A 27,519-nucleotide genomic window follows, 5' to 3' on the forward strand; every position below is an offset into this window, starting at 1 on the left:
TAGGTAGTTAATGGCAAAGTAAGAGATAGAACACAGGTTTGTATTATGCTCCTCTGTCATTACTTCTCTCTGACAAAGGGCCAGTCTTTCTTTTGATGCAAATAGCAAAGCAATTCATACTTTCTCACTTTTTGTGATTCTTTTTAATAGCCTTCCATAAATCCTCTGAAGATCTAGCAAACTTACTGGAGACCTTCTCTTGCACTTTTAACATGCCATAGATATGAGTTCGGCACTTGGTTTTTCTGTCTGTCAGGAAAGGAATGGGACATAAATCCAGAAGGGCAGATAGACTAGAAGGCAATCTGTTTACTATATAGGTCCTTGAATTCCAGTATGAGAAGTTTGGATTTTACTTCCCAGGCAGTGTGGGAGCTATTACAATTTTCTTTTTGAGCAGAGGAATGACATCGGATCTGTGCTTGAAGAGTATTAAACTGGCAATATTATATGGGATAAGTAGTTGAAGTTTGCATGCGTCATTTTTCATCTCTATATTCTCAGCATCTTAGATAATATTTCCTTACATACAGCAGGTGCTTACTAAGTGCTTGTAAAATTGAATTACACTGGAGGCAAAGAAATGTTAGATTATTGCCTTTGTAGGTGACAGATAATAAAGACTTGAACTAGCATAGTGGTAGTAGGAATGGAAAGGAAGGATGAAATTAAAGATATTAGTGATAATTGACTTACTACTACTACCTTCCTATAGCTAATAGACTAAATCAGAATTGTTTCAGTGGCAACTATAGTCTTCTAATTGTGTTTACTCTTTCATGGGAAATGCCTTGAAGTAAATAACATTTTGATAAACTTAGGTAATCACAAGCATAGTTGATTGACAGTTCTCTGAGTGTTTTTATTAATACCTTGTTTCTTCCCAAGCTAAGATGTGAATAATTATATTTTGGAAATAACACAAAACTGAGATTCTCATAAAATCATATGATATCCTTATCATATTATAATGATTCCAGGACATTTTAAAAAAAATCAATGTTGTATTTGCTAATCTTCTGCTAAACCCTAGACTCACACAAACTAGGTTTAATGCTGATGAAAGCCTGACTGTTAAAAGAGGAGAGTTGTGCTTTCTTGTGACTTCAGATTAATTGTACCCCTATCCCAAAGCAAAATTCTGAGGACTATCTTTAAAATAAGGTATAGATATGTTTTACGTGTTAGGTCTTCCCATAAGGAACTAATAGAATACTTTATAGAAAGGTATTCAGGATACAGAATTGATACCAGGTATGGGAACAAATGCTTAAAACAGAAAAAACTTATATGTACACATTAAACACTTAAAACACTAAACAATAACTCATCACATTGACTGTGCTCTCTCAGCAATAAAGTCAACTTTGTAGAGCTGCTGAATATCTATTTCACATTTACCTCAATTCTGTACTGGCTAGGTAGCTTCCAAGGTCCAGATCTTCTGCCAGTCAAGCAGGGCTCTTTATACCTTCATGGTTCAGGATGATCCTCTTAGTGATCATAGCCTTTTAATGGTCATACTGTCTTTTGAGAAGCAGTATAGTTACAGAAATTACCTCCCATCTGCATGCCAATATTTACTCAGGAAACCTTCAGGGTGACTTATCAAATAAACATCCATTTCTCAGTATCTTTGATTAATTATCACAGACCACGTGCACAGGGGCAGAAGAAGGATGCCAGAAATTCATGCTGTCCTAGGCAAGCACATATTCTTTTTGCTATGTGACTGTAGATGATATTACTGCTGGAAACACAGAAGGGAGACAGATTTCTCCTTCTCTTTCTCTTTGCTGAAAGACCAAGGAAGAACTTGCATAATCCCAAAGGAACAAGCTCAAGCTAGTGGTTTGTAGTAGTATCTACAACTTTTCTACATCTTATGTAGTTTTTTTTCCCCTATAACTCTTATGGATGTATGTGTGTGTGAGGGATTAAATCTTTCTGACTTAGTCACAAATCACTTTTGAGTAAGTACCTTGATTGTGGGGACCACAGGACCAACTAGGAGCTGCTAGGTCATGAACTCCTTTAGCAAGGGGCTAGAGTTAATTCCCAGCTCCATGGGAGATGCTCTAGGCGGATCTCACTGAATTCCCTCGACTACTCTGTTTCATTCTCAAACTTCAGATTTATAAATTTATATTCTCTTTATCTTATGTAAGTCAAATTAGTACCATAATCTTAGCCTACCCTACCTATTCAACCTTATTTCCTACTATTGTTGAATTTTCACTCCTTGATCTGGTCTATTCACCATTCTCTGAATACCGTGTGCCCATTCCTGCCTGAGCTCCTGCCATTTCCTCTGTCAAGAAGACCTTTCCTCTTGCCCTATATGCGTACAAATCATATATTCATTCCTCAGTGTCCAGCTCCAGTGCCTCTTCTTTGATTACTCCAGTTCATGCTGATCTCTCCTTTCTCTGAATTTGTATAAACACTTCTCTTATGTTATTAGTATTAACTCTTTTCTTATTGTTTTGTGTATTCTCTAATACATTTCATGGCTATTTGCACAGCTAGATTGTAATACACAGGGCAGGAACCATTTCTTATACAACTTTTGTATCCCTCATAACTACTAGCAAAGTGCTAAATGCTTAGATAGTAGGTGACTGATAAATCACTCACATTTCTATAGTCCATTAAACTTTACAGGATATTTTTCTTATGGCAGCTGTGTGAGGTGGTATTATTACCCTCATTTTAACATATATAGACTAAGGGCTCAAGGCTAAGTTTTAGTCCTATTTCTGCCACTTGTATTTCTGCCCATTTCAGCGAGATTGTGACTTGCTCAAGGTCATGTAGTTAGCAACAGAGATGGCACTAAAACTAAGCCCTTCGTTTATATTCTTAATTTTTTTTTTAGGGTAAGCCTTTTTGATATTTAAAATAGGTAGAGTGCTTTTATTTTTTGTTTCCAATGTCATTGCTATTTTAATTAATAATTTAATTTTTAGTATTTATAAATAATTAAAATTTGAAGATTTCTATGTTTTTAAGCCTGTAGTATTTGAAAAAAATATATTCTATATTTTTATTGTTCTGTAAATGTTGCTGATATAACTCTGTCTGCAGGTCATGACTCTTTAGGGTGTCATGGTAACCTGGCTGAGAATCCGTAGGTTAAGTTGTACTTTTCTCTTTCCTTGGAGTATTTTGAATTATTACTATGTGTTCATTTACTCTGTTTTTACTGAATTTTGCTTCAGATAGGTTAAGAAAAAAATTTGAAGCCCCCCTAAACATTTTTACTGCCTTAAAATCTTTAATAGTCCTTAACTCCTACATATAGTTTAAAAAAACAGTCATGTATTTATTATCAGTAGCATAAATAAGTTTGCTAATAATGCTTTGAATAATATTTTCTGTTATTTCTCAGTATTATAATTTCTTTTAGACCTCAAGCCTATGGGACCAGTGCTGATTTGCATTATTTATTTAAGCCAGAGGTGTGTTGAATGAAGTAAAGAACAACACTGAAGTTGTCTTGAATCTTGGACATTTTGTATAAAAGTATATATTTTTATTCTTTCTAGGAATCAAATATTTTAAGTCCAGTACAAGATGGAACCAAGAAACCTCAGATTGACAGTAATAAGAGCAACAATTACAAGATTGTAAAGGAGGTTTGTAGATGTGAAGTATTTTCCACAGTGGTTTGTCACATTTTGGTAATAGCTTACAGTTCTAATTTGTATTTTCTAGTTCAATTTTCATTTGATGTTGTCTTTTCCCCTAGATTTTAATCAGATTAAGTAAACTCTGTGTCCAGAATAAAAAGTGTCGGAATCAGCATCAACGTTTGCTTAAAAACATGGGGGCTCATTCAGTGGTGCTAGACCTTCTACAAATACCCTATGAAAAGGTTTGTTTTTTAGTTGTTTATAGCAACATGTATGAATACTCCCAAAGTGATCAAGTAATGATTAAACTAAGCCATTAGGGAGAAAAAATTTCTAAGAGGAAATAAAAAAAGTTAACCTGTGTTTATTATGCATGCCATTTTGAGTCTGTAATGTAGAGGGATTGACATATGGTACAATGTTTATCTATTACAAAGTCAGCTTTAACATTTCTCACCCCTCTAAAGCCTTTTACTTTAAGCTTTTCTGAGTTTCTACTATTGGATTGTTTAGAGACAGTAGCACTTAAAATAAAAATGATGAAAAAACTCACAGAAACATCAGGTTTCAGAGTAGAACTTTTCTTTTCTTCTCATGAGCTATTGTGCTATTGAAGAGATTTGAGGTCAGGTGCTGCCATCCTTGGGCTAGCTCCTGGGACTAATATAGGAGTTCAGTACTTATTCATGAGTATTGGAAATGCCTCATAGTGCACTTTAAATGACCCCAGTTTGAATAGTGGAAGAAGAAATGACAAGGGATTTCCTTTTTCAAAGTAAGGAATTATGGACATTTTTGTTGTTGCTTATTGATTATTGAGGTTAATTTGAGGCAGAATAGTGTACAGGTGCAAGGTGGGCTAAAATCCTACCTCTGGAACTTAATAGCTTTGTCACCTTGGGTGAATCATTTAACTTCAGGAAACTTCCTAGGAATTAACCTATGAGTTTCCTTAGGTTAGTAGAAGGAGTTCTCATACAAAGCAAGGGATTCCCTGTATTAAGCGATCCTTAAGAATTCAGCATGTTGATTTGTGAAATTAATCTCTCTTTAGTATTGTTAAATGGCGTTATGGAATCTGTGATGTCTATATAATAGTCAAAAAACAGAATCATCAATTCTTGGAGATTATCTAGATCCACTTTTTATCTAATCTGTGTAGGAATCCTTTCTAAGATATCTCTGACAAATGGTCAACATTGTAAACAATAGCATAAGTTCCTCATGCAGTACTTTGTTCTCACTGTCACACTATATTTGAGAAGAAAATTATTTTTTTTTTGTTTTTGTGGCTACTTAGCTTTGGAATTTCTGTTCAGATTTCTGGTTGTGTTACCAAATTTGTTCCAGTTGATAGTGACATGGATAAACAGACACCTATCCAGGTCATAAGGCCTTTGAAGAGGGAAAATAAACAGTGAGGAACCACTTGTGACTATGATGAATGAGTACTTTTTTTCCCCCTTATGGTAAAAATAGACCCTGTCCTCATATTTTACTCTGCATATATATATGATTAGTTGCAAAATCTTGCCAGTTCTACTTTCGTGACATATCTTACATTGGACTTTTTTCTATACTTTCATAGCTTCCACCTCAGTTCCCTCATCACCTCTCTCCCAGATTATTACAGCCACCTTCTAAGTGGTCTCCCTACCTGAAATCTCTCACTAAGCCAGTCTTTCCTGGGATAGGCACACTGCTTCCGAAGTAACTTTCCTTAAGTGCATATCTGATCATTTGGATCTCTTATTCTATCAATCCCAGCCTGCAGAGTAAAATAGAAAATCTTTTGTTCACTTTTAAAGAACTACACATGACCCCAACCTATCTTTCCAGTCTCATTGGACATTATTCCCCTCCTGCACTTTATGATCCAGCCAAATTTGCCTTTTCTTTGTTCCTCACACAAGAGTGTTCATCTTCCATGGCTGCAATAAACAACTTCTTTACATCTCCTTCATGAAATTAGTCATTCAGTCAATAAACTTTTATTAAATGCCTACTATGTGCCAGGCACTCTGCTAAGTGGTAGAGATACAAAGGCAACAAATAGTCCTTCCCCTCAAAAAGCTCACAGTTTAACAAGGGAGAAAACATTCAAATAGCTATGTACAAATAAGATACATACAGAATAAGTTGGACATAATAAACAAGGGGAAGGCACAAGAATTAAGGGGGATTGGGAACATCTGGGATTTTAGCCAGAATTTGAAGGAAGCTGAGGTAGTTTGGGCCCAGCTAGGGGGCACAGTGGATTATAGTGCCAGGCCTGGAGTCAGGAACACTCCTCTGTGAGTTCAAATCCAGCATCTGACACTTACAGCTATATGACTCTGGGCAAGTCACTTAACCCTGTTTGCCTCAGTTTTCTCATCTGTAAAATGAGCTGGAGAAGGAAATGTCAAACCACTCTAGTATTTTTTGCCAAGAAAACCTCAAATGGCATCACAAAAAATCTGACACAACTGAAAAGTGACTGAACAACAGCAACAAAGGTAGGTAGGAGATGTAGATGAAGAGGGAGAGAATTCCAGGCATGAAGTACAGCCAGTGAAAATGCCCAGAAGGTGGATGTAAAGTATAAGAAGAATGGAAAGGTAGGGGGCAGAGTATGAAGGGCTTTGAATGACACATAAATAATTTCATATTTTATTCTAGAGGTGATAGGGAGCCATTAGAGTTTAAGATGTAGCTTAGGCACATTCTTCTGCATGAAGCCTTTCCTGATCTTCCAGGTGCTAGTGTGGCTCTCATCCCCTGAAACTACCTTGAATTTTACTCCTTTGCATATGTTTGTACTTATTAACTTTATATTGATGCAGTATATGTTTTTATAGGTACTTGTTATTTCCCCATTAGAATGTAAGCTCATTGCAAGCAGAGATTATTTCTATTCTTTGTACTTGTATCCATAGCACCTAGTTGGGGCTTAATAAATACTTGTTGATTAACTAATTGATTAATTACTGAAAAATTTATAGGTATAGTCAAATGCTGCTTTCTTTATAGTATATTTCCTTATTATTCTTTACATTATATGCAAATATTATATATTTCATTATATTTCAACCTTTTAATCTACAGTCTGATGAAAAGATGAATGAAGTGATGAATTTAGCTCATACATTTCTACAGAATTTCTGTCGGGGAAATCCTCAGAATCAAGTTCTTCTCCACAAACATCTCAATTTGTTTTTAACTCCTGGTGTAAGTATTTAATGACATCTAGTGAAGGTGTCAGTGTGTTTATAGGATATTGGTTTGGAGTCAGAAAGGACCTTAGAGGTCATTTAGTCTAGCCCCTTCATTTTACAGATGAAGAAATTGAGGCCTGGAAAGATAAAATACTTTGCCTATGCTAACATAGTAGTAGCAAATGTTAGAACCACTATTTGAATGTAGGTAACCAGACTCAAAATTCCAAGTTTTTTCTGTTGTACCATGTTACAGTATATTCAAGATTATAATTCCTTCAGAATATAGAACTTTATATGTCTGGCACAGTTCTAGAGCCAGATAACTAACGAGACCTGGAAAAGATTAGTCATTTTATCTTTGGCAGTAAAGTAATGTAATCTAGCATATTTGGAATTATGATTTCAGATCATTTAGCATATGACACAAAATATTCACAATTTTAATTCAGTTCCTTCATTTCAAGCCAAATTTGAATTAGTATAATATACTTTTTTAAAGTATCACTGAAGTTTCAAGTCTAAAAGTAAAGTTACCATTCAAATTGAAAATAGTAGAGACATAGGAGGAAAAACATTACTTGCCTTTATTTTAAATCTACTAATTTTATCACCTCTAAATTTGGACTCTGTAGGTCCTCCATCGACCATCAACTTTAAATGTGAACTCCATTCATTTTGTTTAAAGAAATAATGTGAAAAATTAGTAAAATAGCATGAATTTTACCTGGCCAAATGAAACTTCATTTATATGTACAGAGTTTGTTGCCTCTATAAAAAGGTTATGTCATAATAATGAACTTGCTCCAAATAAAATTAATAAAGAAGGGCTACAAGTATTATCAGATTTGCTTAATCTGTAAGTATGTCCACTGGCCATTAGGGAAACAGAAACTAAATTTGTAATATAGGAAGCTAAATGAATCTCAATAATAGTGTAGTCAGCTTGTCAAGTTTTATGGCGTTAAACCAGCTGCTTCTGTCAGGCAATGTTATTTCCTCCAAATTACTTTATGTATTCAAGTCTTTTATGGCTAGCAATCTTGTTCAATTGTACAGACCTGCATGGAAAATTAGTGTGATTTTGTATAAAGAACAAGCAAGCCATGAAACGGAGAGATGTGCTCACCAAAGGTGTTTACCACTGTTAGGAAGGAGGGGCTCCACATAGATGGTGAGGTATCCCAGATGCTCCTGTTTATGGAAGACATTTTGCTGATTGTTTCAAGGTTTAAAACACTGTAGACTACCTAAATGAAGTTCATAGCTAGTCAAAATAGCTTGACCTAACTACCCATATGGGAAAAGCCAAATGGATGATGAATTCCTATTGTTCAGACTATCATGCTCTAGAATTAGTCTGGCAATGTGTGTGTTTGTGTGTATGTGTGTGTTTATACACACACATTCATGTATACACATATGTGGGTGGGATGGACACTGTAGACAGATAATGAATGAAGAATTAAGTAACAATAATAAAGTAGCCGAATTGTATTTGAGAAATTGAACAGCATGTTTAGTGACCTCAAGTTTCTCCCCCAAACAAAAACTCATCTTTTGAACTCTAATATTGTTCCTCCACAAATCATGGAATGCCAAAAAATCATGATTATGGGTCATTCAAAGGACAATGGAAATAGGCATGGTGGACATAATGAAGACAGAAGAGATCATTAAATTGACATATGACCCGAGAAGTAAGTGTGCCAGTCATAGAGTGAGAGTAAGAGATAATAAATGACTATCCTGTGTGTTTCACAGGACCCATATAATTTTAGCAGACCTAAAGAAATGCCTTAGAATGTTAGGTGGATACTTGGTGGAAAGATGCATAAGAGGCACATGTGTTGTGAACTGGACTGTTGGAGTGAGTACTCATATTGATGAGGTCTCAAGTCCATCCAGTTAAGTAACAAAAATGTTCAAATAAGGAAAGGAGTAAGATTAGAAGTGAATATTGAGAAGTAGTGTAGTAGAAGGATTCCAGTCTTAAATGAAACAGTTTTGAGTCCCAACTCTGCCACTTCAAAAGGTTCTATGGACTTGGATTTCAACTCATTGAGTAAGCTTATATATAAAATTGGAATGATCATGAGGATCTGATGAGATGATCTATCTAGCACCATATAAATGCATGTTATGTTTATTCATCATGTCAGAATTACAAGTCCTTTTTCCTTGCCTTTTAGCTTCTTGAAGCAGAAACGATGAGACACATCTTCATGAACAACTACCATCTGTGCAATGAGATTAGTGAGAGAGTCGTGCAGCACTTTGTACACTGTATTGAGACACATGGTCGCCATGTAGAATACCTGAGGTTTTTGCAAACGATTGTAAAAGCAGATGGCAAATATGTAAAAAAATGCCAAGATATGGTAATGACAGAGGTATGTTCGCCATTTATATTTAATCAGCTTCATACAATCTTTAATGTGTGCTAATTCTGTGAACATAGGAAAACATTAAGTGTTATTGATTTATAAAATAGGATTATCTCAAAATGACAAACACTTCATGATACGTATTTGTCATTAATCTAATGTAGGATAATATGTTTTGGATTTATTTCCTGTTTTCTATGAAAGTGATTATTCTTTATTCATTTAAAATTTTAGTATTGTAAAACATGTGGCAATCCAAACAGATCTCTCTTTTTTAAAAAAATTAATTAATTTATTTTTAGTTTTCAACATTCACTTCCATAAGATTTTGAGTTTTAAATTTTCTCCCCCCCTCACTTTTGCCTTCCCTCCCACTCTAGGATGCCATACAGTCTGATATAGGCTCTACTTATACATTCATATTCAGCATATTTTCCCATTAGTCATAGGAATTAGAACTAACAATTAGAACTAATGGGAGGAACCACAAGAATGAAGCAATAAAACAAAACAACAAAGGAAAAGGAGAGCAAATAGTATGCTTCCATCTGCATTCAGACTCCATATTTCTTTCTCTAGGTGTGGATGGCAATTTCCATCATGAATTTTTTGAAGTTATCTTAGATTCTTGTGTTGCTGTGAAGAGCCAAGTCTGTCAAAGTCAGTCATCCCATAATGTGGCTGTCTACAATGTTCTCCTGGTTCTGCTGAAACAGATTTCATTAGTGTAGTTTTTTCATTGATGATAATAGAAAAATTGTGATATGTTGAACTCTAGCTTTTCTCTAATGTTTCAAGCATAATAATTCAGCCCTTGGAAAAATAGTTTTTGTTTTGTCTTATTTGCAAAAACAAATTTTAAAAATATGAATCAGGCAAATGAGATCCATCAGTAATTTAATAGTTATATGCAGAATTTTTTCCTTCATGCTCTTCAAAAATCCTTGTTAAGATCCAATATTAAACTGTAGCAAATGACAGTTATTCACTGAATTTTATCCTTTTTGTCATTACTGAAATTTTTTTTTAACCTGTACTGGACACTGAGCCACATTGATCTTGTATCCAAGCAACATACTAGGGCTGAGAAGTGAGACACTTTAATAAATAGTCAGCTTTTTTAAAAAAATAATATTTTCCCCCAGTTAACATGTAAAGACAATTTTTAACATTCTTTTAAAAAAACTTTTGAGTTTCAAATTTCCTCTCTATCCCTGAGGCAGTAAGCAATTTGATATAGGTTATACATGTTCAGTCATGCAAAACATATTACCATATTGGTCATGTTGTGAAAGAAGACACAGTCCCAAAGGGAGAAAAGAAAAAGAAGTACAGAAAGTGAAAAATAGTAAGTTTTTATCTGTATTCAGATGCCATCAGTTATTTCTCTGGAGGTGGATATAATTTTTCATCATGAGTCATTCACAGATCGTCGTACAATATTGCAGTTACTTTGCACAATGTTCTCCTGGTTCTGCTCATTTCACTTTGCACAAATTCATAGAAATCTTTCTAGATTTTTCAGGAATCATCCTGTTCATCATTTCTTATAGCACAGTAATATTCTATTATAATCGTATACCACACCTTGTTCAGCTATTCCTTAATTGATGGGCATCCCCTCAATTTCCAATTCTTTACCACTACAAAAAGAGCTGCTAATAAATATTTTTGTATGAATAAGTCCTTTCCTCTTTTTCTTTTTTAATCTCTTTGGGATATAGACCTAGTAGTGGTATTGCTAGATCAAAGGATATGCATAATTTGATAGCCTTTTGGGCATTTCAAATCACTCTCTAGAGTGGTTGGATCAGTTCACAGCTCTACCAATAGTGCATTTATGTCTCACTTTTCCCACATCCCTTCCAACATTTATCATTTTCCTTATCTGTCATATTAGCCAATCTGATAGGTGTGAGGTATTACCTCAGAATTGTTTTAATTTGCATTTCTCTAATCAATAGTGATTTAGAGCAATTTTTCACATGACAATGGATAGCTTTTATTTTTGTTATCTGAAAACTGCCCATTCATATCCTTTGGCTATTTATAAATTGGAGAATGACTTGTATTCTTATAAATTTGACTTAGTTCTTTATATATTTGAGAAATGAGGCCTTTATCTGAGACACACTATAAAAATTGTTTACCAACTTTCTGCTTTCCTTCTAAGAATCTTGCTTGCATTGGTTTTGTTTGTGCAAAACCTTTTAAATTTAATATAATCAAAATTGTCCATTTTACATCTAGTAATACTCTCTATCTCTTGTTTGGTCATAAATTTTCCATAGATTCAACAAATAAAGTATTCCTTATTCTCCTAATTTGCTTATGGTATCATCCTTTATGTTTAAATCATATACTCATTTTGGTATGTGGTATAAAATGTTGGTCTACCTAGTTTCTGCCATAAAATGAAGGTTTTATCAAAGTGAGTTTTTGTCCCAAAAGCTGGGGTCTTTGGGTTTATCAAACACTAGATTACTATGGTCATTTACTACTGAGTCTTGTGTACCTAATCTATTCCACTGATCCACCACTCTGTTTCTTAGTCAGTATCAGATAGTTTTGATGATTACTGCTTTAGAATATAGTTTGAGATCTGGTATAGTTAGGCTACTTTCCTTCACATTTTTTTTCTATTAATTCTCTTGATATTCTTGACCTTTTCTTCCAGATGAATTTTATTATTATTTCTCCTAGCTCTAAAAATAATTTTTGGTAGTTTGATTGGTATGGCACTGAATAACTAAATTAAATTAGGTAGAATTGTCATTTTTATTATTTTGGCTTGGCCTACCCATGAACAATTCATATTTTTCCAATTGTTTAGATCTGGCTTCATTTTTGTGAAAAATGTTTTGTAGTTGTGTTCATATAGTTCCTGGGTTTGCCTTGGCAAGTAGACTTTCAAGTTTTTTATATTGTCTCCAGTACTTTTAGATGGAGTTTCTTTTTTTATCTCTTGCTGCTGGGCTTTGTTGGTAATATATGGAAGTGCTGATGTTTTATGTGGGTTTATTTTCTATCCTGCAACTTTGTTAAAGTTGCTAATTATTTCAACTAGTTTTTTAGTTGATTCTCCAGGATTCTCTAAGTATACCATCATATCATCTGCAAAGAGTGATTGTTTTGTTTCTTCTTTGCCTATTCTAATACCTTCAATTTCTTTTTCTTCTCTTATTGCTAAAGCTAACGTTTCCAGTACCATATTGAACAACAGTGGTGATAATGGACATCCTTGTTTCACCCCGATCTTATTGGAAATGCTTCTAGCTTATCCCCATTACATATAATGTTTGCTGATGGTTTTTGATATCATTTTATGGAAGAATCCACTTACTCCTATGCTCTCTAGTGTTTTTTAATAGGAATAGGTGTTGTATTTGGTCAAAAGCTTGTTCTGCATCTATTGAGATAATCATATGATTTCTGTTAGTTTTATTGCTGATATGATCAATTATGCTGATGGTTTTCCTTATATTGAACCAGCCCTGCATTCCTGGTATAAATCCTACCTGATCATAGTGTATTATCCTTGAGATAAGTTGTTATTTAGAGATATAAAATTTCCTTAAATACTGCTTTGGTCACATCTCATAAATTTTGGTATGTTGTCTTATTGTTGTCATTTTCTCCAGTGAAATTATTTATTATTTCTATGATTTGTTCTTCGTCCCACTCATTCTTTAGGATTAAATTATTTAGTTTCCAATTAATTTTTAATCTATCTTTTCACAGATCTTTGTTAAATGTAAGTTTTATTGCATCATGATCTGAAAAGGATTCCTCAAATACTTCCTGGCAGTGTTATCTTCTGTTTCTCTGTAACTCATTTTTCTCATGCAAAATGAAGATGACAGACTCATTGGCCACTAAGATATCTTCCAGTTCTAAATTCATGATCCTATTATCCAGTATTCTGGAATTTTTCCCAGAAAGTTAAGTTTAGTTCACTGGCTTGCACTTGAAAAAAAAATTGGGGAGAAATACAAATTACGACAACTCTCTGGTTTTACCTCATGCCCTGAGAATGGGCAGAAATGACAAAAAATGGCAACAGTCGAAGTTGGAGTGGGAATTGGAAGATAGACACATGGAAACATTTTGAAAAGCAAATTGGAATTATGTAAATAAAAGGCCTAACATATCCAGGCCTTTTGAACCAGAGACTCCATTACTGGACTTATACCACAAAGGAATTTATCTTTACAATAATATTTATAATAATCTTTATAGCAGCACTTTTTGTAATAGCCAAGAGTTACAAACAAAATAGATGTCCATCAATTGGGGAATGGCTAAACAATTTGTGGTACAAGAAAGTAATGGAATATTATTGTGTTGTAAGAAATGCTTGTAATGAATATAGAGTAGTATGAAATGATCTATATGAACTGATGCAAATTGAAGTAAGCAGAGCCAATGAAACAGTATATACAGTAAGTACAACAATTTAAATGAAAAGGACCATGACATACCAATGAATTAAAAGTAAATGTAACAAAATTATAAATATCAAGTGGGAGTCAAATGAAGAGATGAGAATATACCCTCATCCTATCACTTTGTGGAGGTGGGAGTTCTACAGGAATTATATATTACACACGTTTTCATACTTTCTCAGTGTATCAATCAGTTGTGCCAACTCCTCCCTACTCCCTAATTCATGTACCAGTTTGATGGAATTTACATCATTATTTTGCATGTGAATGTACTGTGCAAGACAAATGCAACATTTGTCTTTATCTTTGTTTACGTAATTTATTAAAATTTGTGTAATGTTGCCTGTGTTTGCTACAGTCTTGCATACTTCAGAAAAGATCAAATCTTTAAAAAATTTTTTTAAAGATTTAAAAAATCTTTTTATTTCAGCTAATAAATGGAGGAGAAGATGTGCTGGTATTTTATAATGATAGAGCATCATTTCCTATCCTTCTACAAATGATGTGTTCTGAGAGAGACCGAGGAGATGACAGTGGACCTTTAGCCTACCATGTAACACTTGTGGAATTGTTGGCAGCATGTACTGAGGGAAAAAATGTATATACTGAAATCAAGTGCAATTCTCTTCTGCCCCTGGATGATATAGTGAGAGTAGTGGCCCATGATGACTGCATTCCTGAGGTAAGCCTTAGAAAGCTGAAGAATTATTATGAATGAAAAAGTGACACTTTTAGAACTCTGATAGTATTTGTAGAAGAATAAAATTGCTCAGGATATTGGTTCTTACTATACTGTGCTTTTTCTTCAGTGTCATAATTAAAGGAATCATTGAGATCTTTCAAAAACAGTTTGCTTTTCAGTAATATAATTAGTGACGATAGATTTGTGTAATAGTGACTGCACTTTTAAACACTATACTATTAAGTCAATTTCTTGAAATCTAAGGATTACTTAATACAACATGGACAGACATTCTGCACTTATTAAACCTTTAATTTTTTTGTAAAATTAAAATACTGCCTTGAGAAACATAAAAATAGATGCTTTTATGTGCATTCCATTTTTTTTGCATTATATAAAATAGCTATTACTTATGTAGTGGTGCCGGAGTTTAGAAATAATAGAGAATTTTAAACTGTATAAATAGGTCCAAAAATTATCCAAAAGCAGACTGAGTTTATGCTACTTTGAGTATTTGTATCTTTGTTCAAATATAGGAATTATATAATTTCAACATTAAGGGATATGTGTTGGAAAAACGATAATTTAAATTAGTGAGGGTATTCCCTCTAACAATAGAGATCTTTACCATCCATTCATTTGGGCAGAGTTTTGAGTTGCTGTGGACAAAAAAAAAATCATCACTTCATCACCAATCTTGTGGCAACTAGAAAGGATACATAGGTTTTTTGTGAAATCAACTTTTAAATTTTGACTATTTTTTTCTTTTTTGATATAAAACTGATTAGAATATTTTCTGTACTTTAAGTCTCAGCTCAATTCCTGTCTCCTCCATAAAATTCTAGTCCTAATTAATAATCTTTGAAATGTAACAAATATAGTCTATAGCACATAATTTAGAATATCATTATAGACTGTTAGATATATTTTTCTAATTTTGTAATAGTCATCTTCCCAACAAGATAACAAGCTCTTTATGAGATAGTATAATGTCATTTGTCATTTTTGTGTTTCCTCAGAGTGCCAAGCACAGTACTGGCCCCATTATAACCACGTAATATTTTTTTTTTTCCACTGGCTGTTCATGAGATTAAAAAGAAGGAAAAAGAAGGAAAGTTAAGGATAGCTGGGCAAGTTAGTGAGAATTTCAAGAAGGTTCTGTTTGCTACCCACCTCTCCCAATGTCAAGATTAAACCAGTGATGGGAACCAGAGATGAGAAAGTTATCACCATGGGAAAAGGGAAAAAGAAGGAAATTTCCTTTTTTAACCTGTAGGTAGACCATAATTTTCTTTTCTTTTTTTTTTTGCTTTTTGGTGAGGCAGTCATAGTTAAGTGACTTGCCCAGGGTCACACAGCTAGTAAGTGTCAAGTGTTTGAGGCCAGATTTGAACTCAGGTTCTCCTGACTCCAAGGCCTAAGCTCTACCCACTGTACCACCTCGCTGCCCCTAGACCATAATTTTCTAAGGGAAATTTATACTATATGAGTATTTTATGGTAATCGTTTCTTGCATTTAAACATTCTTTTCCCAAATATGTTATAAGTTCCTTGAACTTCCATCTCTGACATTTTTATATTTTCCATTGCTTGCAATACAATTCCAAGTACATAGCAGTTACTCAATAAATACTTACTAATTAACAGCATATCATAGCAGAATCACATGACATGGTAGAGTCAGTAAAACCTGAGTTCAAATCTTACTTCTGACTCTTAGTAACTGTATGAACTTGATAAATCACAACTTCCGGTTGTTTTTTTTTTTTGTAGCTTCAGTTTTTTTAATCCATAAAAATGGAGGTAATAATTGCACCTACCCCCTAGAGTTGTATCAAATGAGATAACATAGAAAGTGCTTTATAAACCTTAACATGTGTGTGTGTGTTACACACACAAAACATACTTTGTTTTATGGCACTGATATATCCCTAAAAATATGGAATAATTAGTTGTTACAGAACTATTTGTATGTTTTCTTAGCATTTTATTGTCAATACCTTACAATTTTGATCTGACTCTGATGATAGAGCAGGTAGACAATGACTTTATTATGTATTCACCAAAGCTGCTTAACTACTGAATCAGTGTCATTAATCTGAAGATTTCCAAAGTGTATATTGAAATAATTTCCTTTTTAAAGTATTGCTGAACATAGAGTAATTCTGTGATCAATTGGTAAGGTAAGAACAAGCCCTGCCCACCCCTACAATAACTCCTAAAGTTACCTGCCTTACTTGCAAATACAGAGATATAGCAAATAAGGACACACTGATTTAGAATAAAGTCATGTCATTTTTTATAATATTAGAATAAACTCAAGTCATTTTCAGAGAAGGATTAATGGAAGATTATAAGCAATTCAATTAAAACACATAATAAATAAGGAACTATGAATAAAAATTGTAAGAAAAGTATGAATGAATGAAAGTAAAAAAGAAATGAATGATAAGAAAGATGGACTAGTCAATGATAAGAGTGAGAGATAAGCTGTGGATAGCCTGGGGGCTCCATTGTTACCCTCCTGATATCAGGAAGGAGGGCCAAGAAACCATCCAGCACATTGAGTAGATCTCTCATGTGAAGACACGGGCAAGATTTACAAAAAATTGGGCAGGTATAGCTAGGTTGTGATTTGGACTTTTAAAAGGAATATCTACATCTATGAGACTAAAAATTGATTTAGGTATTTTAATACATTATTGATATGGTGAATATGTGGTAAGCAAATTACCATCTTATATAGTATCTATAACGTAAAATTAAATTTCCCCAATTTTGGTTATTCAAAAAGTGACTTTCTTGTTTGCCTCCAAGTAGCCTTGTGTAGGAATGAACTTGAAAGTATTTGGAAAAAGTATAGTTGCTGTCTCTGTTAGTCATGCAGTAGGTTACTTGGTGAGCCAGAATAGCCAGAAGATGGTCACGAAGCTTAAAAAGTTCATGTGGAAAAAAAAAGTATATTAATTTCAGTATCCCTATCCTCTCTAGAGAAGAGGCTTTGTTTCTCTCTTGCTTAGGTACCTCGAATATTATAACACTGTCACTATAAATTTGGGCTTGAAGGCACAAACACTATCTCATTCCCTCTGGACTTGAAAAATGTTGAAAGCACTTTGAGACTCTTGACAAAGAGCTTAAATGTATTTGTCATAGCATTTGTTACCTTTTCAGATAATAAAAACAAACCCTTATCCTCAAAATGTATTTCTCCTGAAAAAACAATTATTGAAATATGTTTGAATGGTAATTAAAGAACATTTAATTGTCCTTTTGTTAAATTATTTTGTTGGCTGTGAGTACGAAAAGGATAACTTTTGGGGGGGTGTATTTGATACTTCTGCAGGTTAAGATCGCATATGTGAATTTTGTTAATCACTGTTATGTGGATACTGAAGTGGAAATGAAAGAAATCTACACTAGTAACCATATTTGGAAATTATTTGAGAACTTTCTTGTTGATATGGCAAGGGTAAGTATTCTGACAGACTTTTGAAATCTAATTAAGATAATTGAACTAGCAATAGAATTTGCACTAACTTTAAAAAGCATTAACATTTAATTATGCTTCACTAAGAACAAGTGGAAGTGTTTAATAAGAGTTGTGGTTATTTTTTATCCTTTCATAATTTAAAAATGTGTCTATAAAGCATTAAGCTTCTGAATTAAAAATGACAAGTGTAATCAATTCTATTTGTAAGAATAAAAAAAACTACAGCAAATTATCTGGTTAATTATCTACATTTCCCATTTCTCATGTGGATGTTTGATATTTTTATACATAGCTATTGATCTGGTCATTTTAAATAGGTTGGAGGAAAGGTCCAATGGAAAGAACCTTTTGCTAGTTTAGATTACTGATTTGCATTTAGTCTGTATTTAGGAATAGGGACTGGACCTATAATTTCATTGATAAAGAGAAATTAATGGATAAGGAAACTCCTTATAACAGTGCAGATTGGCACTTTCTCCCTTTCTTGTCTCTCTTTTACCCTCTTCAGTTTCTCCATATATCTTTTTAAAATTCCATAGTTAAGACTAGATCTGATCAACACAAAATATAATGGAAAGATTATTCCCTAGCATTTTCAGGTCATAAGTCCCCAAACTATGTTGACTTGGTCTTAAATCTTTTTCTTATCCTTTCTTCTGTGTGCTGTTCCTTTGCGTATAAAGTTGTAGCTCAATTAGGCCACTATACCAACCTTCCTCTCCCGATTATGTGAAGGTTTGAACAGAAAGAATGAGGAATTGGGTTAATTATCTAAAGCTTATTACTTTTAGGTTTATTCCCTGAAACTTTTCTCAGAAGTTTGGCTGGAACCAGCCATTAGATAGCCATCTTCATATCACAAATATCTTAATAATAACTAGAATTTATGTAGCATTTTAAGGTTTACAAAGTGATTTTCAACCATTATTTTATTTTATCCTCACAACCACTTTGTGACGTAGGTACAAGCATTATCACCATTTTACAGATGAGGAAACTGAGGCAGGGCAGAGGTTAAGTGACTTTTCCAGGGTTATACAACTATTAAGTTTCTGAGGCTGGTTTGAATTAAAGTCTTTCTGAGTACAGGTTCAATGTTTTACCTACTGTATGACCCAGTTGCCTATCTTACTATTGTAGTCCAAAGGCAAAGTTAAAGATTTTCCAAATGAAATTCTTTAATTTGTTACATTGTAAAATGGATATAATCTTTGTTGTGAATAGATAGGAAGCCTTTTGAAGTGAGGCACATTACTATTCCACGTTTTTTGTTTCATGAGGCCCAAAGTCATCCCATTACCTTTGTACAGTTGCTTATGTTAGATTTGTACCTGTGGATAAACCATTCCATTCCCAGTTGATATCATCAAAAACCTGGATCTCTGGCAATTATGAAGCAGATTTGAACTCAGAAAAATTCTCCAGAGGCCTTAATGATTTTTCATGATAACATGACTTACTATGTCATGTCATTAATGACATCTTATCCTTCCTATTAAGGAATGGTATCAGTGATTCATGTCTTGTTTATCCTCACAGTTCCTTTGACAACTCAGCTCTTGTGACTTTCACCTTCATTATATTTTAGCTATCTGAGAAGCTTTTCACACTGAAGGCTTCATCATCAGTTGGTGGTTTTTTACCATTCCACCTCTAATATTATGAACTTTTGAATTCTTCTCTCACAATACAATCTACTGTTCTTCCATTTCTCCCATTTCATTCAGCCTTGAACTTTACAACTCTCCTATCACTTTTGGCATATATTTAGCCTCTTACTTTATTGAACAGATTAAACAGATTGAAGATCCTTCCTTGAACTTTCTCATTACCTTCTTCTACTTTGCTAAATTTAATCTTTGTAAAACCTGTCCTTTATCATAGCTTCTCTTATTATATTCATGATACCACCACCTCTAGTCTGAGTCTATTTTATTATTAGATACTTTTGAATGTTTAAAGACAGTCATCATGACTTCCCTTAGTCTTCACTTGTTTAAGCTAAATATTAGTTCCTTCAAGTGTTCCTTAAATCAGCATGACCTCCAGATCCCTCACCATTTTAGTCTATCTCTCCTAGAAACTTCAGTTTATTGTTTTCTCTTGTAAAATTGCAGCATCCAGAATTAAGCCCAGAATTCTGCCAGTACCAAATAAAAGTTATTGTATGTATGAATAAAATTCAGACAGCTAGGTGGCGCAGTAAATAGAGCACCAGGCCTGGAGTCTGGAAGACCTGAGTTCAAATTCAGTCTTAGACACTTACTAGCTGTGTGACTCTGGCCAAGAAGTCACTTAATTATATTTGCCTCAGTTTCCTCATCATAAAATGAGCTGAAAAAGGAAATGAGAAACCCCATTCGAGTGTGTTTTACAAGAAAACCCCAAATGGGGTCATGGAGAATCAGACAAAACTGAAATGACTGAACAACAACAACAATGAACAAAATTCAGGATGGTATTCCTGCTAGAAAAGAAAGTGAGAAGTCGTGAAGAAAACCTCTATACTTTCTACATTAATGGGGAGAATGACATTTTCCTTGAAAAGTACTCCAATAGGAAAACAAAATGTAAAAATCATCGGAACAGATAGAGGAGAATCCTTACCATTGTTGCAGGGTAAAAGAATGCCACAGAAAGAAAAGGAAGGAAGGACTACTAAACCCTTCAGATTATGTGATAGCTATGAGACTCTTCCCATAGATGTGAAAGAAGCAGTCTCATGTTCCACAGAATGAGGCTGAGAATTCGCATTTGCCACACAATTGAAGGAATGAATGAATCAAAAGCATTTATTAAGCACTTACTAATAAGGGTTTATATCTTCTAGTGCTAAATGCCACGGATATAAAAAGATAAGTTGAGACAGCTTCTGCCCTTACTGAGGTCAAAATCTTAACTGATGGAAACAACATCCAAAAGAAGGTTGAACTGTAGGGCAGATTCCAAGGACTGTTAGTTCTAAGGGATGGCAAAAGTTCAGGATTCCTTGGGTTACCTTAGTAGATCAGGTGACAGTGCCAGGGGTCTGGAGGACAGATAGGCAGGTTATATGGAAAGGCCTAGATTCTTGAGCAGGAGAAAAACAGTGATTTTCAGCTCATTTAAGATATGTGAGTAGTCCAGCAGCAAAGATGGGTCCTGTTAGGCCATCTTGTAGGGACATTTGAAGGGACAATGTGGTCTAAGTATACTGGGATTGCCTTTCACAATATAGATTATTTTATTTTTCTTTCCCTGTGGATTTTTTTTTAATTTCAAAGGCCAAATCATTTTTAAAAATATTTTATTTTTTCACCAGTTACATGTAAAAACAATTTTTAACGTTTGTTTTTAAAAATTTTGTGTTCCAAATTCTCTCCTTCCCTCTTCCATTGAGAAGGCAAGGCAAGCAATTTGATGTATGTTATGCATGTGCAGTCATGAAAAACATATTTCCATATTAGTCTATAGACTATTTTAAAAGTAACTTAAGCTTTTTAAAATTTTTGATGGCCACATGATTGTTGACTCATATCAAATTTGCAGTCAAGCCTTATATTTTAACTTGGTATGAGTCAAGTCATGAAAGTTACCAGTCTTAGGTTGTTTTGAGAGTGAGGCCTCATATATAGCATGACAGAAGTGATAGTCTTACTGTACTCTGCTCCTGTCAAACTATATCTGGAGAATTGTGTTCAGTTTTTTGTATGCCATTTTGGGAAGCTAGTCAGTTAACAAGTATTTAAGTGCTTATTATGTATCTGGCACTCTATATCCTAGGAATTAAAGAAAAGTAAACATTCTTGACCTCCAGAAGCTTGTATTCTATATGGGGAGGCAACATGTAAATAAAGAGGTACATACAAGATACCTACAGAGTACATGGATAGATAGTGATGATCTATAGAATATGTTTTTGCTCTATGAAAATCATTGAAGGAATTGGGCATGCTTAGACTGGAGAAGGGAAGACTTTGGGGAAGAGGGTGGTTGCTGTCATCAAAAGGCTGTTATGCACAAGATGGCTGTTCCTCATACCTCTAGTAGAAAAAAGTAGAACTGAAGGGTGGAAGTTGTAAAGAGGAAAATTAGACTTTCTGTAAAGACACTTTCTTAAGAATTAGAGCTTTTCCAAAGTGAAATGGGCTGCTTTAGAAGATTGTAGGTTTTCTTTTACTTCAGAGTCTGAATGAACATTTTTAAGTGTAGTAGAGCAGATTTGCATACAGGGAGATGTCATTTCCTCATGCCTCTGAGATCCCTTCTTGCTCTGAGATATTGTGAAGGCCCAAAGATTTTTTTTTTCACATGAATTGTTTGCAACTCACCACCCCAACTCCCATTTAGTATTTGTGTACTAAGCTCTTATTTCTGTTAAGTTTCATCATCTTGATTTTTTAGTCCAGTGTTTCAGTCTATCAAGATGAGATCTTTTAATCTCCATTTTATTACATTGAATATTTATCTCTTCCAGCTTTGGGCCTTTAGTAATTGATAAAAATGTTGAACAGGACAGAGCCAAGGATGGAATCTTCTGGCATTCTACTTAGCACAGAGCTATTAATCAACACTGTGGTTCTAGTTGTTCAATCAGCAGAGCTGTAAATAGCTAATAGTCCTTGCAAACAGTGGGACTCTGTACAGCCATATACATGAGAAGAATCTCAATATGTAGTAAATGTAAAAAGGACTTTGGGTCTTTTCAATGACAATACCTCATGGATAAAACACTACCAATAGCAATGTCTTTAGACTTGAAGAACTTACCTGTCTCTGGTTCTTTTTCTACACAAAACACACATAAATGTCTGTATTGTATACATATTGTCTATGTGTGTTGATGTCGTATATTTATTTGTATGCAAATCACAGATCCATGTAATTTTACTATTGGAAGACAACAGTTCGCCCAGTATTCTCATATCATAGGTGTGTCAACTAAAGCTCCAAGAGGGATCATGTAGCTAGTTACAGCTAGCATTAACACAATGCTTTAAGATATGTGAAGTATTTTGTAAACATCTAATGTTATTCTCACCACAACCTGGGGAGTAGGTATTATCATCACCCCCCTTTTATACATGAGGAAACGGATTCAGAAAGTGGCTACGATTTGTCCAGGATCACATGGCTTGTTAAATATCTGATGCTGTATTTGAATTCAGGTCTTCTTGCCTCTAGGTCCAGCTGAAAATGTGGAAAACATATAGAAAAATAATTGACTATTAAGTGTCACCCATTCTGCAGTCTGACTCTATAGCAATAATAACAAGCATTCAGTAAGCAAGATACTGTGTGATCTTGGGAAAATTATTTCACCTTCCTGGGCCTCAGTTTCCTCATCTATAAAATGAAGGACTTGGCCTCTGAAGTCCTTTCCAGCTTTATACCTATAATCCTTTATACTGTGTGTATAACACTGTGTTAGACATTGAGGACAGAACTTTAGGTAAGACATAGCCATTTTATTAAAAACTGTATGTCTCAGGCTATGTCTCCCTTCCTACCTCTTTCTTTCCCTGCCTTCCCACCAAAGGAACCATACTGTGCTTACTAGTAAATTATTTTTTGGTAGTCCAAATTTAGATGATTTACTGTAATTATTGAATCCCTAAAAAGATGTTAAATAGCTTTCAGATCATTTGCAGAAAGTAACTTTTGATCTTCAATGTTTCAGTGTACCAAAAAGAGGTGTTTGGAGGGTGGGAAATGATTTTCTTTGGGCTAACTGCAGTGGTGGGTAAGTCTGGTGCTTTGAGTTTTTATTATTAAAGAACATCAATGCACTATGGGAAGTATTCTCCACAGATTTCTTTTTCCTTTGAAGATGTACCCAATTTTGTCATTAAATTTCAGATCTGATAACAACCAAAAATACCTCTAAGTGACATGTTGGCAGCACTGAAATGTACAACCAGATACCCATTAAGAAGCTCACATAACATGGTTTGTCAAATATGTCACTGTTTACCAGGACAATCACTTTGTTTCAATTTCAGAAAAATGATTCGAGCCATTCTCTCCTTATGTGTAGCTTAGCTATGGAACAAAGGTTTCATAGTTTGAAACATATTTCCTTCTTTTTTCATGTAATGGGACCGAAAAGACTTCTTTGGCTTGATGCTTATGACTAATGCTAGATGGTCCATTTAAGCAAAGTCCTTTTGGAAGCCATAACTTTAAATATAGCTTCTGTTAGCTAGAGAGAAAAGGAAGAAATTCAAAATGCATAGTTGGTTTCATCAGCTTTATAGAATTGTATCACTTATCACTGATTCACATATTTTTTTCATTGAGAATTAGAATACATTTTAAAAAACAATATTCATATTCGATCCAGTGTTGCTAGATTACACATTACTTTTTTGGTTTCTAAATATTTTTGTGCATTTAAGAAATGTTTGAAATTCTAAACAGTGGTTACTGGTTTGGGGGAGGGAGTAGAAGGTTAGGAAAGATAAGAGAATCTGGAATTTAATTGGAGTTTTCACATTGATATAAGGGCCTGAGAATAGTCTCAGCTGCCCACTGAAATGACCTGTAGGGGACCCAAGCCCTAAAATTAAATGAAATGCAAATTTATTTTATCTTGAAATTTATCATCAGAATCACTTTTGTCAAAATAATTTGAGAAACAAATTCTACACAGTTTTTAATGTAACAGAATCATTAAATATACTTCTGTGTGAAGCACTATATGAGTCACTGAGAATTTTTTAAAAGTGAAACAAAAAGTCACAATTATGATGTCCCTTTGGAAGACTAATTTCCAGTTGTTGCTGGGAGCATCTTGAGGTTTAGTTCTAGTTTAGTCGTTTTACCAGCAGAAGCTAATCCTGATTTGCCAAGGGCCAGAGGAACAGATACTTGAACGCATATATGTGACTATTTTATGTTGGTTCTGCCCCATATTTTCCTTTACTATGTCTCTTAAATTTAGCAATTTACTCACTGTTTCCCTTGGAAGTTCAGAGTTTAGTTAATATAATAAACATATTTTATTATACCTCATGTTTCATGGTATATAAGGAATAATAATAATAATCATAACCATGGTATCAATAATTATAGCTAACATTTAAAGCTTACTATGTGCCAGGCACTATGCTAAGTGCTTTACAAATATTATTTCATTTTCTCCTTACAACTTTGGGAGTTATATATTATTATTATTATTATTCCCATTTTATAGTTGAGGAAATTAAAGCAAACAGGTTAAGTGACTTACCATGGGTCACATAGCTAGAAGTGTCTTAGGCTGGATTTGAACTTAGGTGTTCCTGATTCTAGGCCTAGTTTTTTATCCATTGTGCCACCTAGTTGCCTCACACAGGATTAGAACAGGTAGCTATATTTGTGTTTTCACTCTACACTTTCCAACTCTAATATTGACTTTTCTTGCCCTATTTACTCTATGTACATGTGGAAAAGTTTTCATTCTTTCCAGATGGATCTTTCTTTGAAACCTTCTTATTACCCTTTTCCCCAGTTCTGTATTGTTTACCTTGGTCCTGTCTGTCAAGAGCTATGATTGAATGGGGTCCATGAGATTGACCAAATTTACTTTGAATTGGATAAAGGGCAAGAGAGGGTATGGTTGCAGTTAAAAGGTTCATGTACAGATGAGTATGAATACTGAATTGAAAGCAAATCAAGGTTAAGAACTGACAGAAGACTCTTGGAACTAAAAGTGTCAGCAGTGGAAGCAGGGTCCAAACAAAGAATCACCATGTGGTCTACATGGGGTTCAAGCTGCTGTTGTTCAGTAAACAATGTGTATCAAGCAAGATAAAGGTTTATTTCTTTTTTTAATTTCTTTTTTTAAATTTTTTTCCTTTTTTAAAAATTTATTTTATTAATGTGTTTTGATTTATCAACAATCACTTCCATATACTTTTGAGTTTAAAATTTTTCTCCCCCTTCCTCCCCACCACCCTCCCCAAGACAGCGCACAATCTGATATAGACTATATATTTACATTCCTGTTAAACATATTTTCACATGAGTGAAGTTGTAAGTAAAAATTAAAACCAATAGGAGGAACCATCAGAAAGAGCAAACAAAACTCAACAGAAGAGAAAAAAAAAGATAGCGATTCAACTTCCATAGTTCTTTCTTTGGATGTGGATAACATTTTCCATCACTAGGCCTCTGGAGATGTTTTAGATCCTTGTATTGCTGAGAAGGGTTAAGTTTATCAGTATTAGTCATCGCACAACGTGCCTGTTATTGTGTACAACATTCTCTTGGTTCTGCTCACTTCACTCAGCATCAGACCATACAAGTCTTTCCAGGTTTTTCTGAAGTCAGCCTGTTCATCATTTCTTATAGCACAGTAGTATTCCATTACATTCATATACCACAACTTGCTCAGCCATTCCCCAATTGATGGGCATCCTCTCAGTTTCCAATTCTTTGCCACCATGAAAAGAGCTGCTATGAATATTTTTTGTACATGTGGGTCCTTTTCCCATTTGTATGATCTCTTTGGGATATAGCCCTAGAAGTGCTATTGCTGGGTCGAAGGGTGTGCACATTTTTATAGCCTTTTGGACATAGTTCCAAATTGTTCTCCAAAATGATTGGATCATTTCACAACTCCACCAATAATGCATTAGTGTTCCAATTTTCCCACATTTTCTCCAACATTTATCATATTCCTGTTTTGTCATGTTGGCCAATCTGATAGGTGTGATATGGTACCTCAGAGTTGTTTTGATTTGCTTTTCTCTAATCAATAAAAATTTAGAGCATTTTTTCATATGACTATAAATGGCTTTAATTTCTTCATCTGAGAACTGTCTGTTCATATCCTTTGACCATTTATCTATTGGGGAATGGCTTGTATTCTTATAAATTTGTCTTTATTCTCTATATATATTTTAGAAATGAGTCCCTTATCAGAGAGACTGATTATAAAAATTCTTTCCCAATTTTCTACCTTCCTTCTAGTCTTAGTTGCATTGGCTTTGTTTATGCAAAAACTTTTCAATTTAATGTAATCAAAATTATCCATTTTGCTTTTCATAATGTTCTCTATCTCCTGTTTGGTCATGAATTCTTCTGTTCTCCATAGATTTGATAGGTAAACTATTCCTTGTTCTCCCAGTTTGCTTATAGTATCAGCCTAAGATAAAGGTTTATTTCAATAAAATATAGTTAGTTCCTCTGTTTCTTCTAAATTTCCTTCATATCTAGAGCTCTGGCAGCAGTCTTTATAATTTTCCATGATACTTTACTCACAGTTGTGTATATGAGATTCTATTCAGAGCCACCACCCTGGTTTACATCCTTATTACCTCTTAATAAGGTAACTTAGGATAATATTGCTTAGGATAATATTCTGCAAATAGTAGGCATTTACTAAATTTATGTTGAGTGAAAATTCAGAATTAAAAAAAATCTCTAATAGTCTCTTCTTCCTTTCTTAATTAGATTTTTTCTGTTTTACTTTACAATATAGCCTTTATATAGCTTTACTATAGCCTAGATGTTTTAAGTGAGGTTGAAGAGAAATTAAAATGGGGATTGGTCATATTTAATTATTCTTTTTACTCTCATGTTATTTTATTCATACTGTTATTTTAGCATGTCCACATTTCTAGAGGTAAATCTTTTATAATGCCTCGTTATGAATATGGAAGTAGCCTTGAATGAAGAAATGAATGCAGACATGTTTATTAAGTACTTACCATGTG

The 27,519-nt window shown here is 34.0% G+C and overlaps 1 protein-coding gene across 1 annotated transcript in view; it reads left to right on the forward strand.

The window, feature by feature from the left end:
- The window catches only part of ITPR2 (inositol 1,4,5-trisphosphate receptor type 2), a 509,346-nt gene that overhangs the window by 252,586 nt on the left and 229,241 nt on the right, over positions 1-27,519 (forward strand). The window contains exons 27-32 of the mRNA XM_020965011.2: positions 3,549-3,638; positions 3,752-3,877; positions 6,723-6,845; positions 9,025-9,225; positions 14,095-14,346; positions 17,693-17,818. Coding sequence (XP_020820670.1) covers positions 3,549-3,638; positions 3,752-3,877; positions 6,723-6,845; positions 9,025-9,225; positions 14,095-14,346; positions 17,693-17,818 — 918 coding nt within the window. The remainder of the gene's footprint in view (positions 1-3,548; positions 3,639-3,751; positions 3,878-6,722; positions 6,846-9,024; positions 9,226-14,094; positions 14,347-17,692; positions 17,819-27,519) is intronic.

Source organism: Phascolarctos cinereus, unplaced genomic scaffold (assembly GCF_003287225.1).
Source record: "Phascolarctos cinereus isolate Bilbo 61053 unplaced genomic scaffold, phaCin_HiC Scaffold_1;HRSCAF=81, whole genome shotgun sequence".
Taxonomy (NCBI): Eukaryota; Metazoa; Chordata; class Mammalia; order Diprotodontia; family Phascolarctidae; genus Phascolarctos; species Phascolarctos cinereus.